The 17,585-nt window shown below is 35.2% G+C and overlaps 1 protein-coding gene across 4 annotated transcripts in view; it reads right to left on the reverse strand.

The window, feature by feature from the left end:
- LOC134268412 (MYND-type zinc finger-containing chromatin reader Zmynd8-like) overlaps window positions 1–17,585 on the reverse strand; it is a 30,258-nt gene that overhangs the window by 6,604 nt on the left and 6,069 nt on the right. For 2 of the 4 annotated variants that reach the window (XM_062750661.1, XM_062750659.1), the window contains exons 2-17: window positions 15,281–15,324; window positions 9,639–9,686; window positions 8,601–8,672; window positions 8,236–8,391; window positions 7,880–8,007; window positions 7,626–7,769; window positions 7,257–7,370; window positions 6,973–7,065; window positions 6,368–6,455; window positions 6,148–6,203; window positions 5,878–5,958; window positions 5,599–5,658; window positions 4,951–4,974; window positions 2,533–2,588; window positions 2,205–2,327; window positions 261–1,997 (exon numbers count right to left, since the gene is read on the reverse strand). In XM_062750661.1, the coding sequence (XP_062606645.1) occupies window positions 261–1,997; window positions 2,205–2,327; window positions 2,533–2,588; window positions 4,951–4,974; window positions 5,599–5,658; window positions 5,878–5,958; window positions 6,148–6,203; window positions 6,368–6,455; window positions 6,973–7,065; window positions 7,257–7,370; window positions 7,626–7,769; window positions 7,880–8,007; window positions 8,236–8,391; window positions 8,601–8,672; window positions 9,639–9,672 (2,966 nt within the window). In that variant the 5' untranslated portion in view covers window positions 9,673–9,686; window positions 15,281–15,324. Of the gene's footprint in view, window positions 1–260; window positions 1,998–2,204; window positions 2,328–2,532; window positions 2,589–4,950; window positions 4,975–5,598; window positions 5,659–5,877; window positions 5,959–6,147; window positions 6,204–6,367; window positions 6,456–6,972; window positions 7,066–7,256; window positions 7,371–7,625; window positions 7,770–7,879; window positions 8,008–8,235; window positions 8,392–8,600; window positions 8,673–9,638; window positions 9,687–10,292; window positions 10,567–15,280; window positions 15,325–17,585 lie in introns of those variants that run through there. The other 2 variants (XM_062750660.1, XM_062750662.1) reach the window with 2 other exon arrangements.

Below are 17,585 nucleotides of genomic sequence, written 5' to 3' on the forward strand. Positions count from 1 at the left end.
GAATGATTCACTTTTATTATTATAGTGTATACAGCCTTAATTTTACATGATAACATTTGCAAATGATTTTGTCCTGTTTTTAAATGTTTTTCTTCTTTTACTTCCCACTATTTTAAATTTGCACACTATCAACAAGGGCAAAAAATAAATAATTAAAACAGGGGCAAGACTGTCCCTGTAGAGTATAATATTAGTGTTCATGCTTATCTTTTTAAGTAATGCCTAAACACAGTACAAAGTAACTTTGCCAGGATACTTACTTGTTGGTTTTCCTGTACACAATACCAGGTCTCTCCTTCCCTTTGGGTGACACACTGCTCTCTGACTTAGACGGTGAAGTGGATGGAGTGATGACCTTTTGACCTCCCTCCTCCATGTCCTCTGTGGATTTGTCCTCATCTTTTTCTGGCTCCTCACTCTCCACCTCCATGTGAAGTGGAGTGTCTGGCTCCTCCATCTCTTTCTCTGTTGTGTCGGGAACACCAGAAGAATCTTCCTCCTCTAAATTATTTTTGGGAGATTCAATGGTTTCTTCTCTAGCCCCATTGTCTTTTCCTTCTTTCAAGTTTTCAGAAGTTTTATTTTCACTTTCAGCACTATTATTCCTGTCTGCCACTTTAGTTGGGGATTTATTATCCACTGAATCTTTGGCAGCTGAATTATCGTTTTCTTTAACCTTCGTTGGGCTCTTATCACATTCACTCTCCATAACTTGACCACCAGACGCTTCAGTCTCCATCAACTCAAATATGTTTTTCTCTGTCTTTTTGGTTTCTGTCATCACATCTGTGCTGCTGCTGCAGACCTGGTCTTGTTCTGCCGTGTCCTCCTCCTCTGGAGGCACACTCCCCCCTGGGGACTTCAGTGAGGATTCCTGGGATTCCTCCTCAGTGTCCTCCACACCTTTCCTCTTCCCTTCCTCTTCCTCCTCCTCCTCACTGTCCTCCTGTGAGGAATGTTCCTCCTCAGCCTCCTCCAGATTGTCCCCAGAAATTCCCAGCTTGTCTTTACAGGTCTGTATTGTTTTCTGGAGTTTTGCCAGATATTCTGTCTTTGATGGAGAAGGAGTGTCGGATGATTTGGAGGTTGGGCATGGACTTGACTCCCTTTCCTTCACATTTTCAGACACATCCCCTTCATTAGTTTCACATGTGTTTTCCCCACCCATTTCTTTCTCATTATCCATCTTTGACGATGTAGCACTAGATGTACTTTTTAATGTATCAGCAGTAGTCTGAGCACTTTCTTGAGTTGTAGATTCTTCAGCACTAGGTTTTGCACTAATTTGTCCAGTAGATGGATCAAGAATGGAGTCATGCTCTAAGTCACTATCCACATTTCCTTCCTCCATCTCCCCAATTTTACTCTGAATTTTGTCCACAATGTCACTTTTCTTACTAGAACTCTGTTTTCCTGTGGAGGAATCAATGTCTGAGTTCTGTTTTTCCTCTTCAATCACCCCCTCCTCATCTCCTTCACTCATGGCTTCAATCTTGCTCTGAATTTTGTCCACAATGTCACTCTTTATTATGCTGGGTTTTGCTGTGGTCATTTTTATGACATTTGGTTTACTTTCCTCAGTCATTTTTGGTTTTGATGAACCCTCAGTGGATATTCCTGACAGTGTTTCCATTTTCACTATTTCTGAAGATCCTAATATTGTACTCACTCTGAGCACTCCTGGTGGCTCCATCTTCACCACCTGTGGCGAATCTCCAGTCCCACGGCGACTGGGCAGGATACTGCTGTACTTGTTTCTCACAGCAGAAGCTTGTTTCATCACCAGTGACTGTTTGTCTCCTTTACCGTCTGAGACTTGGCGATTGATCCCCATCTTGATTGGTGAGGCGGGTTTGATGGGAGAGGTTGAGACAGTTTGTTTGGAGGACTTTCTGAGGGCTGCTTTGGTGGGTATTTTCATCTTGTTGTGGAAGTAGACATGGTTCTTGTCATAGGGAGTTCTGAATGGAGCATAGTCAAATCTTCCAAACTTCTCCCTAGTAAAAATAAAAATAAGTAATATTACACATGTATTAATCTCACTTGTCATGAAAACACAGCTAAGTGTAGTGCTGAGGGTGAAGACAAGATAGTTATGAATCAAAGTACAGCTCTGAGATAAAAAAAAACATGAATAAAGAGAGCATCTCAGTCAATTCAATTTCAAAGCCTCTAATAAGGAATCAGAGGGAAAAACAACTCACCTAATTTTCTTTATGTGCAGTTCAGTTTCCTCCATGGCATAATCAAAGCCTCCCTTTTTACTCTTCACAGGGGTTGGGATTTCTTTGGATAGCATAAATACTTGGGAAGTTGGAACCCATGATCTGTAATTACACTTACACAACTATAAAACATTTTCACATTCCACCTAACAATCAAGACTCTATATCAATCTGACGTCTCCTTCAATGCAATGAAATTCTCTCTTTCTCTTAGTAAATCATGTAAACTGTATGTTTTGTCTTGAGTTTGTTGGGTAGAACAAATAAAGAGAGTTCAATGTATTTAGATTAAATCAAAATCTATTACCTATCATGGGCTCCAAAGAAGCGAACATCCACTTGTCCATCAACTTCTCGTAAAGCCTGCAATAGAAGAAAAGGAATGTAATTACAGAATCTGTACGAGGTTTTCAAACCATCATACAAACTGATTTCATGATCATCAAGCATGCAAAAGCAATGTGAATTTAGCAGGATTAAAAGTATGAAGTCCAAAATCAGGCCAAATCTTACACATGAATAGCATAGAAAAAAGCATTAGGATAAGATAGAGAAGTACTTGCTTTAATATATCTACACATGTACAGATTATTTTTCTTGAGAATGAAGTTTTGTTTCAAATTAAAGAAACTGAAAGCAAGTTAATCTTTATATGCAGGTCAATGGTATGACTGTGAATTCTCTTCAGATAACACACAAGTACACTGTAAGGATCTGTGAACCAGTGCTGAGTGAGGGAATTGAAGGGGGTACAAGCTTGTTCAAGGGTAATATGGAAGATTTATAAAACAGCTTGCTTTATGTATATACAATGTATCTATTTTCATGTTTTGATTCCAATCAAATATCGAATGAATTTTTCTATCCCCACCACTTGTATGGAAAAAAATTCTTGAAAAGCATGTTTCAGCTACTGAATGTTACATGAACCATTTTCTGCTTGATTACCTACTTATCAATAGATAAGATCTCAAAATATTTCAAAACACATACATGTTATATCTAATATGTCAAATATTTTTAAATTTGATAAAACTTATCCCTTTCAAAATATATAAATGAAGTATATGTAATTAAAATTTGTTTTTATACAGATGAATAAATCTTTACTTGCAAAACAGTATCAAACACAGAAACAAGAGGCCGGTGGGCCACATCGCTCACCTGAGAAGCTTTGATCATGCTGTTCTTTAGTAGATTTCCCCTTTGTAATACATATTGTGACTCCACCCTACCCCACTGATCATAATTTAGACAATTTGAAATCTACGCTCTCCTAGGAAGCTTCCACATAAGTTTCAGCTTTTCTGGCCCAGTGGTTCTTGAAAAGATTTTCAAAGGTTTTTCCTATATATTTCTATGTAAAACTTTGATTCCCCATTGTGGTCCCGCCCTACCACCGGGGGGTCATGATTTGAACAATTTAGAATCTACACTACCTCAGGATGTTTCCACATAAGTTTCAGCTTTTCTGGCCCAGTGGTTCTTGAGAAGAAGATTTTTTTAAAGATTTTTTCTATATATTTCTATGTAAAACTTTGATTCCCCATTGTGGCCCCGCCCTACCTCAGGGGGTCATGATTTGAACAATTTAAAATCTACACTATCCCAGGATGCTTCCACATAAGTTTCAGTTTTTCTGTCCCAGTGGTTCTTGAGAAGAAGATTTTTAAAGATGTTTCCTACATATTTCTATGTAAAACTTTGATTCCCCTTTGTGGCCCCGCCCTACCTCCGGAGGGGGTCATGATTTGAACAATTTAGAATCTACACTATCTCAGGATGTTTCCACATAAGTTTCAGCTTTTCTGGCCCAGTGGTTCTTAAGAAGAAGATTTTTAAAGATGTTTCCTATATATTTCTATGTAAAACTTTGATTCCCCATTGTGGCCCCGCCCTACCACTGGGGGGTCATGATTTGAACAATTTAGAATCGACACTACCCCATAATGCTTCCACATAAGTTTCAGTTTTTCTGGCCCAGTGGTTCTTGAGAAGAAGATTTTTAAAGATGTTTCCTACATATTTCTATGTAAAACTTTGATTCCCCATTGTGGCCCCGCCCTACCCCAGGGGGTCATGATTTGAACAAACTTGAATCTACACTACCTGAGGATGCTTCCACATAAGTTTCAGCTTTTCTGGCCCAGTGGTTCTTGAGAAGATTTTTTAATGACCCCACCCTATTTTTGTCTTCTCTTGATTATCCCCCCTTGTGAGGGGACTTGGCCCTTCCATTTAACAATTTAAATTCCCCTTCACCCAAGGATGCTTTGTACCAAGTTTGGTCAAAACAGGCCGAGTGGTTCTTGAGAAGAAGTCGAAAATGTAAAAAATTTACAGACGGACGGACAGACGGAATGACAGACGACGGACAAAATGTGATCAGAAAAGCTCACTTGAGCCTTCGGCTCAGGTGAGCTAAAAACATATGGAGTGTGTGATAAAGGTTTAATGCATTTAAGTCTGAATTTACTATTTTTACACTTGAAAAAATGCTGTGACAGTGCAACATAAAATTTACATTCTTAAATATATAGATATGAATTTCTTAAAACTTAAAGATTTTTTAAATTTGCTTATTTAAATAAATAATGAGGACCTAGAATATGAATTGTACATTTGGTAATTTACAAACAAAATAAAGAAGAAATATACAAAACAATTGTAACAGAAACAAAATATGAAAAATCAGCTTTGAATTAAAATTAAGAGAAATACTTGCATTAGGTGGCTCAATTCTCAAAACCTAACAAAAGACAAGAAAACTACCAGATGAACACACACAGAAAATGATTTATCTGTATGGCCTGATTCAGACATTAGGCCATTCCAAGATTTTACACTGTTTAGTGTCCATCAATTCTGTCCATGTTTCAAAAAAAAAAAAAAGAAAACATTACCTAAGCACTAACAATAAAACACTTACACACAAACAAAAATAAATTATAAAGACTTACATTCATGAAGACGTGAAAGGATTTTGATTTCATTCATCTTTTTTTTCTCAAAGGAAGATTTATTCATTATCAAATGTAGGTACAGGTTGTATTTAAACAATTTAAATGCTTAATCTATACACAATTTGAGATACTTCAGATAAACATAGGAAGGAAATGAATGAATTCAAAGGTTTTTACAAAAAGAATCAATTTCTTGACAGCTGATTTTGTTTTTCCTCATCTAAGGTGTCATGTGGATGCAAAACATAGAATAAATCTTGGAATTGCCATATGGTGATGACTGAACAAAAATTTTCATGGAGATCCGATATATGAATGGCAGGTGGAGAGACATAAAAAAATACATCATGCAAAATCACATGTATAATGTACTAATGTACCATATACATGTATATTTAGCTAAGACTCACTTTGGCTGGCCAGAATGGATAACCTTTTAGTTTTGCCCATACTAGGGTATGTGGTGTTCTCTGAAATTCAAAATTTAAAGGATATTGCATATAAATTAGTATTACTCTTCATTTTACTTCAATCATAATGTACATTGTACATTTAATAGATATAATTATCCATATAATAAACATATATATCTTCCATATCATTTTAATTATTTCACTGCCATTTAAGTTACAATTTCCTAAACAATACATGAAATTTGTATGGAAAAAAGAGCCTTCCAATTATCTTACACAGGTTTCACTAAACCATTCGTCATTCTTCCTAATACAGGAGTTCAGGTAACAATCTGGACATAACTCTATCTCATTCATCTGTAATAAAATCAACAAGGTGAATATCTAGTTTAGTCATTATGACCAACATTACACTAGCTATCATTTTCCAGTTTTAAATTTATTCTGGAATTTTTTGGCTTTTTGTTTTGAATTTCATTTTTGAATATGAGTAACTATACAACCTAATCTATTTTAATACCAAAATTCATTCAACCAAAGACTTACCTCATGCTTACAAATTTTGATGATCATTTTGGCACTGGCAGTTAATTTATGGGCAGCTATAAAAGATCAACGCAAAAATGCTTAAATGATCAACAAGAATGACAAGTTTGTGCATATGAAATACATTCTGCAGAAATTACCAGAGCAGAAATAAGCTTGACTGTAATGATTCATTAACTATTTGTGCCTTTAAATATTTCAAAAGACTGGAAATACTGACATCCATTGAAGATGATACAGTTGTGAAGAATCCATTTGGCATCAGCTAGGAAGGCCTCTGTACACCCGTACATCTTCTTCTTAATGTTCTGCAATATAAACATATAGTCAGAATATTCATTACCTAGCCCCCTCAGGATGAAAATATTGCCCTCTGACCCAGGTCAGGCAACATTTCATCCTTTGAGGGCTTAAATAACCAATGTTGCCCTCATCCCCAATCAATATTTGTTAAGCATTTTTTTTAACTAGATATGTGCTGTTTTTGTTATCATGTACATAATAAAACATGTACCCTTTTCCTCATCACATCCTTGTCAGCCCTCAGCTTGGGCCTTTGGTCGATAATGATGTCTCGATCTGATACAGGATGTGATATAGAAAAGGGTATGCATTATTCTCTATATATCAATCTTTCCAAAGCATGTTTTCAAATCATTTTGTTGAGGCATACACTGTATAAAACTGCCACATTTGAGGAAGTTTAAAATACTTCAAACATCAAAATTCATCAAGAGCACTTCCTGGTGTATAAACTCTGTCTAAACATCATTTGAAACACAATATGACATATTTTACCGTGGTAGTTCAACATGAATCACCTACTTTCTCTAATTGGGTCAGATCCATGGGGTTGTAGATATAGTCTGTGTAGTAAGGAACCGCCTGAAGGTCAACTGGTATGGTGAAGGGGTCACTCTGGAACAAGCATGAATATTAATAATAGTGGAGTTATATAGTCTTAAAGGCTCTGAGATTTATCCATCATTCTCTTGATTCACGACAGTTTGTGCAATCTTTATCCACTTCAATCACACGACACAACATAATTATATCTCGATGACAAAACAGACAAATTATTGTTTCCCTCTTTATACATATTGGCCTACCCCTTGATGCTTCATCCTCTCCAGTGCATACATGAGTAGGGTACACAGTGTATCCACAGTGATCATGGACATGGCCTTTGACCTCGTATCCACACACTCGGCTCTCATTATCTTCTGCAAAAATGGGAGAAAAAAATGAAAGTAAAGCATATACAACCCACTATCAGCATCTCAATCACAAGATTCTGATGCATGACTTAAAGCCTTGAAGGTCGATCCAATGACACATTTCTACACCTTTCAAACAGTTACATGTATTCTGAACAAAATTTTAAACATAAGGCAAATAAATATAAGCAAATAGAACATTACTGATGTTTATTAGGTCATTTGACCTTACTTGACCTATGATGACCTGTGTTGACCTACCTCACACTCTGGACACACCCAGTCCTTTGGGAGATCCCCGCTGACCTCTAGACACTTGGTGTGGTAAACCCTGGGGCACAGTTCACAACAGATCACTGTTCCTTCCTTATGGCACAACCAGCAAAAGTAGTCATTACGATTGTCCTAAAGTGCAAAGATTTGTCTAAATCATAGATGAACTTCTAAATTCAAGAACAAAATGAATTCTAGATACTTGTAAGGTTAGGGCTGCAGAAATGTCTTCACATATTTACCTCTCCCGAGCCATCGTTTCTGCCTATTTTACGTTTTTTGGGGGGTGGGTTGGTGCCAACATTACTGGCATCCACACCACTGGTTTTCTCTTCACTGGTTGAACCCTTCTTCCTTTTAACTGGGGAGTCTATTGAACAAGACCAGATCATGCATTTAGTCAGAATATTACACAATGGTTAAAAATGGATATCAGAGGAACACAAGCTACTTCAGAAACAGTGATACATCTAAACATTTTGGTAGAGGTTGTTAACCTACCATAATTACATTAACAGAGACATTTTTTCATTAATCCTGATCTTTTTCTGAAATAACCTTTTCATTTTAGCATTCTGATTATGAGTTTGTATGATACCTATGCCCTCCTTGGATGCTTTCCCCTGAAGTCTCTGGTTATTCTCAATTTCCCTGGCGACAGCAATTGTAGTTGTACCGTTCATGTGAATGCTACCAGTGGATAATCTGGTTCTCATACCACCAGCTTTCTCCGCCTCTTCTGTAACACCAGCATCTGTCATGATAAGATAATGGTGAGACGTTTGTTGATTGCTGGCACATTTATTAACAAAGGTAGAAATTCACATCCTTAGAAATAAGAAATAATTTAATATAGAAAACAGAAAAAAGAAATTTTTCTGAGCATCTCACTGCCTATGTTATGGTTTCTGTTAAAAGAATGTTGGATAAAAGATTTTATGTCTTTTTTCTTCCTCTCCTTACTTTTCTCCTTCTCTCTATCCCTGGACCTCTCCCTGGTCTGTGGGGCAGGGCGTCGCCTGAGTGGGATCTCATCTGAAAAGGGATACAGACATCAAATTTTTAATCCATTAACATGTAATTAACAGATATTTAACATACAAGTATACAATATCATTGAGACCGATTCTCTGTCTAGTCCATTGTATATATACGAGCCAATCAATAGTTTGGCACATTCATTGTAAGGATGGATCACAGACATAGAAAGTATACAATAGGCTAGCCATGCAATATCATTTCTTCACATGAGTTTTTTCTTTGAATTACAAAGGACCTGCCATGCTTATGAAAAGAATGATATTAAAGGTTTTTTTCCTATCATTTTTAACATAGACATAAATCTTATTGATAAAAATGGGAGAAAACATCTCAAATGTTTGATTTAAAATATTTTGCCTATGAAGTGTTACAAGAGGAATTAAGCTCATAGCTAAGAAGTCTGTGAAACCTCCTGTGTGTTACACTGATACAATTCTTATTGAAATCTATTCAAGTTAGAGAAAACTTTATTTTCTCTTGAGGTACGCATCATGCAGGCTGATATTATAATGTCATCTAGCTTAATCTTTATCATACAAAGCTTACATTTCTGTACATTGTTTTATATCATGCATGAATATTTACCAAGCAATGTATGATTATGATGTTGATAAAATGAATTGAATTGAATGTTTGTGTTTCCATATCAAAATAGCTGCAAAACAGTTGCAAGTTGGAAAACAAACCATTAAGTACCATTCACTGAATACTGCATATTTCTGTTTTACATAGAGATCGTGTGTTTAAATTTACGTTCTCATATTTATTTTGAATAGAAAATACTGTATGCGTAACACATATTGCATATAATATCCCATAGGAGGAATGTACTAGATCAAAATTTTCATAATACTTTATTTCCATGTGCAGTCTACATGTATGTCTACTCCGATTTGAATTTAGAGTAAATATGTGCTACACTCCATGTATGAAGCACACAGAATCTATTACCATAGTTACCTCTGCTCCTCAGGGATTCGGCCCTCTGACTCATGCTTTAGCAACAATCTACAAAGTATAAAGAGATAAAAAGTCAAACATTTCACAGGCTGCCCAATTAACTTCAGAATTAATTGTCCCTCTTGTCAAATGTCATTCAGAATTACAATGTGTAATGCCAAACTGTCTCCTTTACAATTGATATGCTGTAATATCTCTATATGAACATGAGTATACTAGTATGTATGTATCTAAATTAATAAAAATCGAGGGATATATCAAAAGTGATCATTAAATGTGTAAATGATTACATCCGTACAAAATAATCTTCTAAAATTAAAGAGCTTAATTAATTTACATACATGAGTTGCAAGTATATTTGCATGCATTTACAATTATGCTCCTTGTGTTAAATGCATATAAACAAAAGATTGTTAGCAATAACACAACATCTTAAAAAAGATATTAAATGAACAATCTCAACTGAATTCTTATCTCTAAACATTGTACATTTATGACAAAAATCAGAGACCACATGCCATTAACCAATATAACATTAGATCTACAGGATTGTCAGTGCAGATGTTTTCTCAGCTCTTACACATGAGCTATGAGTCAGACAAGATTTTTACACACTGAGATTAAAGAACCAGTCCGCCTGTCTGGGACACAAACCTGTTGTGGTCCTGGCCAAGATAACATGTGGAGGGAATTCAGTGTTTCCCAAGCAGGTCATCTGTAGAGGAGAACACTGTCACGCCCCAGTGAACTTTAAAATTCTCTCTGACACATTGGTCGCGTATAGTCTGCACTCAAGAGTAAATATGTCTGACCCAGATATTTGGCAGTATTAACTCACCTCTGTATATATGTATGAAGTCACATGATGCCTCTAAATCAATAGCTGAATATCTCACTTTATCTACAGTTATATCAACATCAGCCAATGAAAACAAAGTACGGGAAACACTAGATCAAGTGTCGACCAAAAGCAGGATTGGGGCTCAAATGAGGGCATTCAATGGAAAAAAAAAAACATTTAAATTTCTGACACTTCTCTGCATTTTCATAGAATTTATATATATATTAATTCAAATCAAATTTTGACAGTGAGTATTTAAAGCAGTCAACGTCTGTATAAAAATTCATGAAATGTCTTTAAAGAATTAATGATCTAATTTCCAGTGTTGATCATGAAAATAAAGAATCATATGTAATAAAACTCTATATACTTGTTTTGATCTGTATAAAATTTCTAATGGGATATTTCAACACAACATTTTTTTTTTTAATTGAATTTTTTTTTCAAAATTACGTCATCATTGTTGTATTGAATTAGGTTTGGTTTCACTTTTGAGTTTAATATAGTTTGATACTTTGTGAAACCTCAGGATTTAACATTAGGGAATAAATTACACAACTATAATCCATGCACATCCATAGACCATAAAATCCTTAAATTATGGCTTAACTTTTTGAAATTTTACATGCAACTGCATGCATGTATGTACTATGTTCTGCCTCAAATTTGAGTTCAGAGTAATTAATTAAAAAAGAAATGTATACACTCATTAAATCAATAAATGGACACTCAAGTTTAAATTATAAAAACTCTCTCTCTTGCATTCTTTTACTTTCTATCTTTTAAATTTTCCAAGTGTTTTGCTTGTTCTTTGATTAAATATTATATAGTGATTAATTACCTACTAAATAAAATTCAATAATTTTAATTCAGTCCTCGACAGTTCCTGGATTAAAATTTCAGTTTATTGCATGCATGATTTTTTTTTTTTTTTTTTTGCAGAATGAATTTGCTTTCATTAAACTGCTATTTTGAACTAGTATGACAAAATGGTAAATATATCTTGTTTAATTTCTTTGAAACTGAGGTAAACGCAAAGTGTGATCAAAAGACAGGATGATCAAAAGACAGGACAGAAGATGGAAATAACAAACACAATACTGTAAATCACCTTTTATATGCGACAAATTTATTTTGAAATTTAACTAGGGTAAACTAGTTTGCACCGATTAATTTTCGACACCAAGGCTTTTTGGATCTGTTGTTAATAGATACAGAGGCATTTAGGATCGGTTCGTGGCAAGTAATATTCGTGATGACAAGGTTCCTCGCGAAAATTTCTCACACACGAATAAAAGATCCTATTATCAAGTAAATGACTTTGGGGATTGGTAAACAATACCAAGAGCCAAGCTTCGCTTACGTTACATCTGACTGCTTTATTGTCATGGTTATCGTTATAGAATAGTGACATGTTTTCCTGCTAGTTATCTTGCATTAATTTTGTTTACATTTTATTGTGCAGTTATGTGTACAGTGGACCTTCAGTTATCTGGACTCCAGATATCTGGACGCTTTTTCATCAGAACAGAATTTTTAACGTTATTTTGTCCTATTTAACTCTGGTAATTCAGGTATCCAAACACTTCACATATCCGGAGAAATTGACTAGGAACCAAAGCTTCTGGATAAATGAGGCTCCACTGTATTTGTGTTTGCTTGAATACTGCACTGACCTGTACAACTGTTGCAAGTTTCTATGGTATCTTACTATCCTGCATTAGATTGATTAATATTTCCATTTCTAATTTTTTTCTCTGTGATAACTCTTTGAAAGTAAGCGGAGTTGATTTCTAGTTAGTTCTACCGGAACGTAAAATAGGCAGGTCAATAGGTCAGGAGCTAAGGAGGCCTAATATGCATGCAAATCTCATGCACATCTGTCTCTGTGTCTGATGCTAAGGAGGCTAAATATGCATGTAAATCTCGTGCGACTGACTTTGTGTTTGACATCAGTGGGCGAGGACTATTGAAATTGACATGGGAGTCCTCGTATAATTTAAATCTATGTCTACATTTTTAAAGTCTAAATCTACAATTTTATTTCACAACGAAATGGAAATATAAGGAATCACTGTCTAGTTAGTGTAGTATGCCAGGGACAGTTGATGCCCTGGCCTACTATCATGACTATACTAACTAGACAGTGACTCCTTAAATGTATACTGTTAAACGTCTCTCTAGAATTTTTCACTGACATATGGAGACGCTAACACTTGCCGGTGGAGAGCTGCAAATTTTGTCCTATACTCGGCACTCAGGGCCATTGAGCAGGGAGGATTTTTTTGCGACATGGGACCTTGGTTTACACTGTTTCATCCAAATAACCAGTCTCCATCTCCTAGTGGTGGCATGCCATCTCAATATGAGTGAAAATTTTTGAATGGATGACAAACAAACAATTGAACCATTATCACATGAAAACGTTTACACACATTTTTTAACCACTCATTCTGGACTTAAATGAAACCATCTCTGATTGAATTGAATGTGAATTATCAGGATTCATGAAATCAAAAAACATAGGAAATCAAAGATTACGAAGCTGACCTCAACAAATGTTATCTATAAGTAAGGCAAATATAACAATTTTTTCCTTAGTAATTGGGAGCATCCCTGGGCTGATAGGAGATCAATACCCATGCAAGTTTGGTTTAATTACGACTTATACATATTTACTTGAGAATAGACCTGCTTCAAAATCTTGAACCAATTCACTTATCAAGAAGTTTCTGTCAGTTCAAACATATGGAGTAAGTCTGGAAGTGTCAATCCTGAGGATCATAATCCATGCAAGTTTAATTATAACAGGCCATAAATTTTTTGAGCTAGTCTAAAAACTTAATTCTGGTGACTTATCAGGAAAATGCCTGTCACACTCAGCATTCGAAGCTGTACTGGATGTCTCCATCAGTAGTCTACCATCTACACTTGATCTGAGTTGGACCTTACTTGGTAATGGACCTGATAAAAAAACTTTAAGCTGGTCTCTCATCTGGAAAACATAGGTCAGATCCAGCATCCAAAGCAAGTCTGAAAGTGTCCATCCTTAGATGTACCATCTATGCAAGTTTGGTCCACATAGGGCTTACAGTCACTTTGGAATGGACCTGCTCCAACTGTAACCAGAATGTCAACGCTAATGTCGATGCGGGGGATTTAGCATAAGCTCATCTGGACTATGTTGAGGTGAGCTAAACACTGGATTCAGTCATAAACAAAATTCATGAATTTTAACTAAACAGCAAAAATTTGGAAGTACACTATGCAAGTTCTTTTATTATCTTTCCTTTTTTTGACACAGCTAGGCACTTAAATGATTAACAAGAGATGACTGAAATACACGTATGCCCCCTCCCCCAAATAAATGGAATTCTTCTAAGTTCAAGAGGCATAACTCTGTCCAAAACAGCCTGATTGTACTCAAAACAAAAATTGTACAAGATTTTCTTACGATAAATCTTTACACTAAATTTCATTTCAGTATGTGCAACCTCTGCAAAGAAAATGAACGGAAACTGCAAATTATTGAAATTTTTTTTAAGTCCAAGGGGCATAACTCTGTATAAATTGGCCTGATCATATCCAAACTACAAGTTGACCTAGATTTTTTTATGATAAATCTGTATACGAAATTTCAGCTCAATATATGCAACCTCTGTGAAGAAAATTAACGAAAACTGATGGTGGACTCACAGACAGACTGATTGACAGACAGCATCAAATCAATTTGCCCTCCCTTCTTTGAAGGAGGGCTTCAAATAACTTACAAATATAACAATTAACAAGAGTTGTTTGTAAAACACTTATGCCCCCCTCCTCCAAATTGGAATTTTTCCAAGTCCAAGGGGCATAACTGTTTCAAAAATGGCATGATCATACTCAAAACAGAACTTGACCTAGATATTCAGCTGATAAATCTGTATACCAAATTTCATTTCAGTATGTGCAACTTCTGTGAAGAAAATGAATGGAAACTGCAAATAAGTGGAATTTTTCTAAGTCCAAGGGGCATAATTCTGTCAAAAATGGCACAATCGTACCCAAAACAGAACTTGGCCTAGATATTCACCTGATGTATCTGTATACCAAATTTAATTTCAGTATGTGCAACGGTTGTGAAGAAAATGAACAGAAACTAAATGGAACGATAGACTGACATACCGACCGACAGACAGAAGCAAAGCAATATGCGCCCCCCTTCTTTGAAGGGAGGCATAACAAATTTGTAATATAATTGCATATACAGTGGATGCTAGATATCCGGATGCTTCAGTATCCGGACGACTTTTTATTGGAATAGAATTTTTTATTTGTTACATTGTCTTGTTTAATTGGTAATTCAGATATCCAGACGCTTCATATACCGGGTATCCTGACAAATTGACAAGGAACAAAAGCATCTGGATAAATCAGGCTCCACTGTACAAATTCTTCCAGTACAAGGAACATAACTAAACAAATTTACAACCTCTTCTTGATAAATCAAATGAACCACTTAACAATTATCCACAATGTTTAAACACTTTGTGCAAATTTATATATAATATGTGTATACAAACAATTCTGAAAGTATGCAGCATTGGTGCCTTTCATGTTAATTAATGTCTATTAATCCCAGGCATGTAAATGTATGGATCGAAATTAACCTCAGCTCTATACAGAAGTGGATAATTTAAAATGATTCTATGAAAACCTGTGCAGTTGAAGATGTGCTCAAGATGTCACCTATTCATTTTCACCTGACAGGTGTATAATGAAGATCACAGGCCTCTGTACAAATACTGCTGTATTCACTCACCTGGGTTATCTAGGGCACTCGTCTGGGGTTACCATGGGGGAAATCTGGAACAAAAAAGTTAATTTATGAGTCATTGTAGTTCTTTACGCTATTTTACATGTATAAGGCAAGAAAACTAGACATTATATGCCATGCGCATGCACTAAAGAGAAAAATGTTATTTATTTGGCGAAATAAAATCAAAGTCAAACGAGTTGAAAAAACTTCAAATCTAAAAAAAAATGATATCAGTAAAATATCTAACTGGAATAGGCGAAAGATAAAGATGAACTTATTTTCTTAAATTAACTTTAATTCTTTCTTAAAAGTATTGAAAATCTTCACTGATATCCAAGAATTTTCTCACACTCTCCTTACTTAGAAGGGAATTCAACCCCCTCTTAAGTGGATTATCCATATTAAGTAAAAAAAAAATTCCAAGAGAAACCTTCTCAGATATTTTTCTTTTCATTCAAAATACATACATGTATTTTTTTGAGTTGACAATACTCCACCCTCCCTAGGGGCTATGGAAAAATTTCAGGACCCATCCTCCTGACGTATATCACAGGAAAAACAAAATGCATAGATGACTGCAGTTACACCTTTTTAATTGACAGCTTCCCTTTATGTACCTTCAATGCCAATATACCAAAGTAATGAATTTCAGCAGTAATAATGTGTGCATATTACCACATTTAAATGAATGTACATTATTTTCATGCATATATAATAAACTAATCATTAGAAAATATCAGCGCACTTCTTAAGAGGCAATAGAAAATCACATTTCTGAGTACAATGTATTAGATGATAAAAAAAAATTATGACAGAATCTATACTGCTGAAATGTTTACGTTTAAGTTATCTAAAAGAGAGTAAATATGATTTTATACTTTAAACAAAATTAATTAATTGTCCATCTTGCATGTCACGACCACTGTTCATTAACTACTTACTCCTAATATTCTGTGCATGAAAACTTTCAAGCTCAAGTTCCAAGGCATAAAACAAATTAATGAGCCTTAGTTCAATTTTGAACATAAGCAAGATAAATAACTGAAGCAAACCCTAACTCGATCAACGACGAAAAAATACTTTTACCGAAAGACACGGTCACACCTCATGCAGCAAACTAACTTTGAAACTTTTCAAAACCAAGCATTTACTTGCATTTACACTCCGCATAAGAGAGTAGAGTTTTATGACTATTGGATAAAACCTTTGAGAGGCCTTGTGTCACAGTAGGGGCTAACAAGATAAAGAAGCCTTCATCCCTGCAGCTTTAGGAGTCTGATTTTGGCATGGATGGAGTCACCTGTAGCTGGCAATTAACATCTTATAATGAGGGAAATGTTCTCCCTGGGGTATAAAATCAACCGCAAGTCTCTCAATGAACAAATGGACTGGACACAATTTCATATCATTCTCAGCTAGATGATCACCATCAAAGCACTAAGTTTCTTTTCATCAATCAAATTATAAAGTTTATCAAAGTTTCCTACTCTGAATAATTTAGGCCTGAGTATTGCAAGCTACCTAACAATACGATACATATCACGATATGGTCATGCAATAGAATGTGTATCATGATAAAGCCGTCAACAATTAAAATAAGTTATGTCTTTACATATTCTTGCTTTCTAACCTCCAAATATATAGAAAAAAAAATATCTTGAGACCCCTTACCAGTTATTTGTAGGTGGATTTATTGTCTTAAGCATAATTGTATTTTATTTTTTCGTTGCTACCTTGTTTTAAATCATTTTGAAAAATTTACATTTCTTAGTTTGCATGTAGAATTGTCAAAAAAGACAATAAAATTACCTTTTACTGTATCACGATACATATATGGCGATGATACCATATGCGCATCATGAGACCTTGCAATCAATACGGTCGATGTTTCGCCGTATTGTTACACCTCTACTGAATATATGGTTATGACAATACATGTAATTTTGCATTAAAACACTTGTTTTGCCATGCAACAAATTGCTTTCTACTACCTTATATAAAATTTAGAACAGATGATGAATTTTATAATCTTAGCAATAGGAGTATATACCATGGTGCAATCCACTGGATATAGCACATAATTCTAATAAAATCGAACAGATATATATCACGATATAGTCACAGGTGTACATACATGTATAAGTAATAAAATACCATTTTTAAACATCACAGGTAGATTTTTCACGATCAAATTAATAAAACTCTTCAGTTTCATAGGGTGTGTTCATGTGACCAACTCATATCCTTATCTGTCTCTATCTGTCGCCCATGTGGCGCAGCTAGTGGTTAGAGCATCTGCACTAGAGTC

This window comes from Saccostrea cucullata, unplaced genomic scaffold (assembly GCF_032062105.1).
Source record: "Saccostrea cucullata isolate Sc308-1 unplaced genomic scaffold, CSIRO_AGI_Scuc_v1 ctg481, whole genome shotgun sequence".
NCBI lineage: Eukaryota > Metazoa > Mollusca > Bivalvia > Ostreida > Ostreidae > Saccostrea > Saccostrea cuccullata.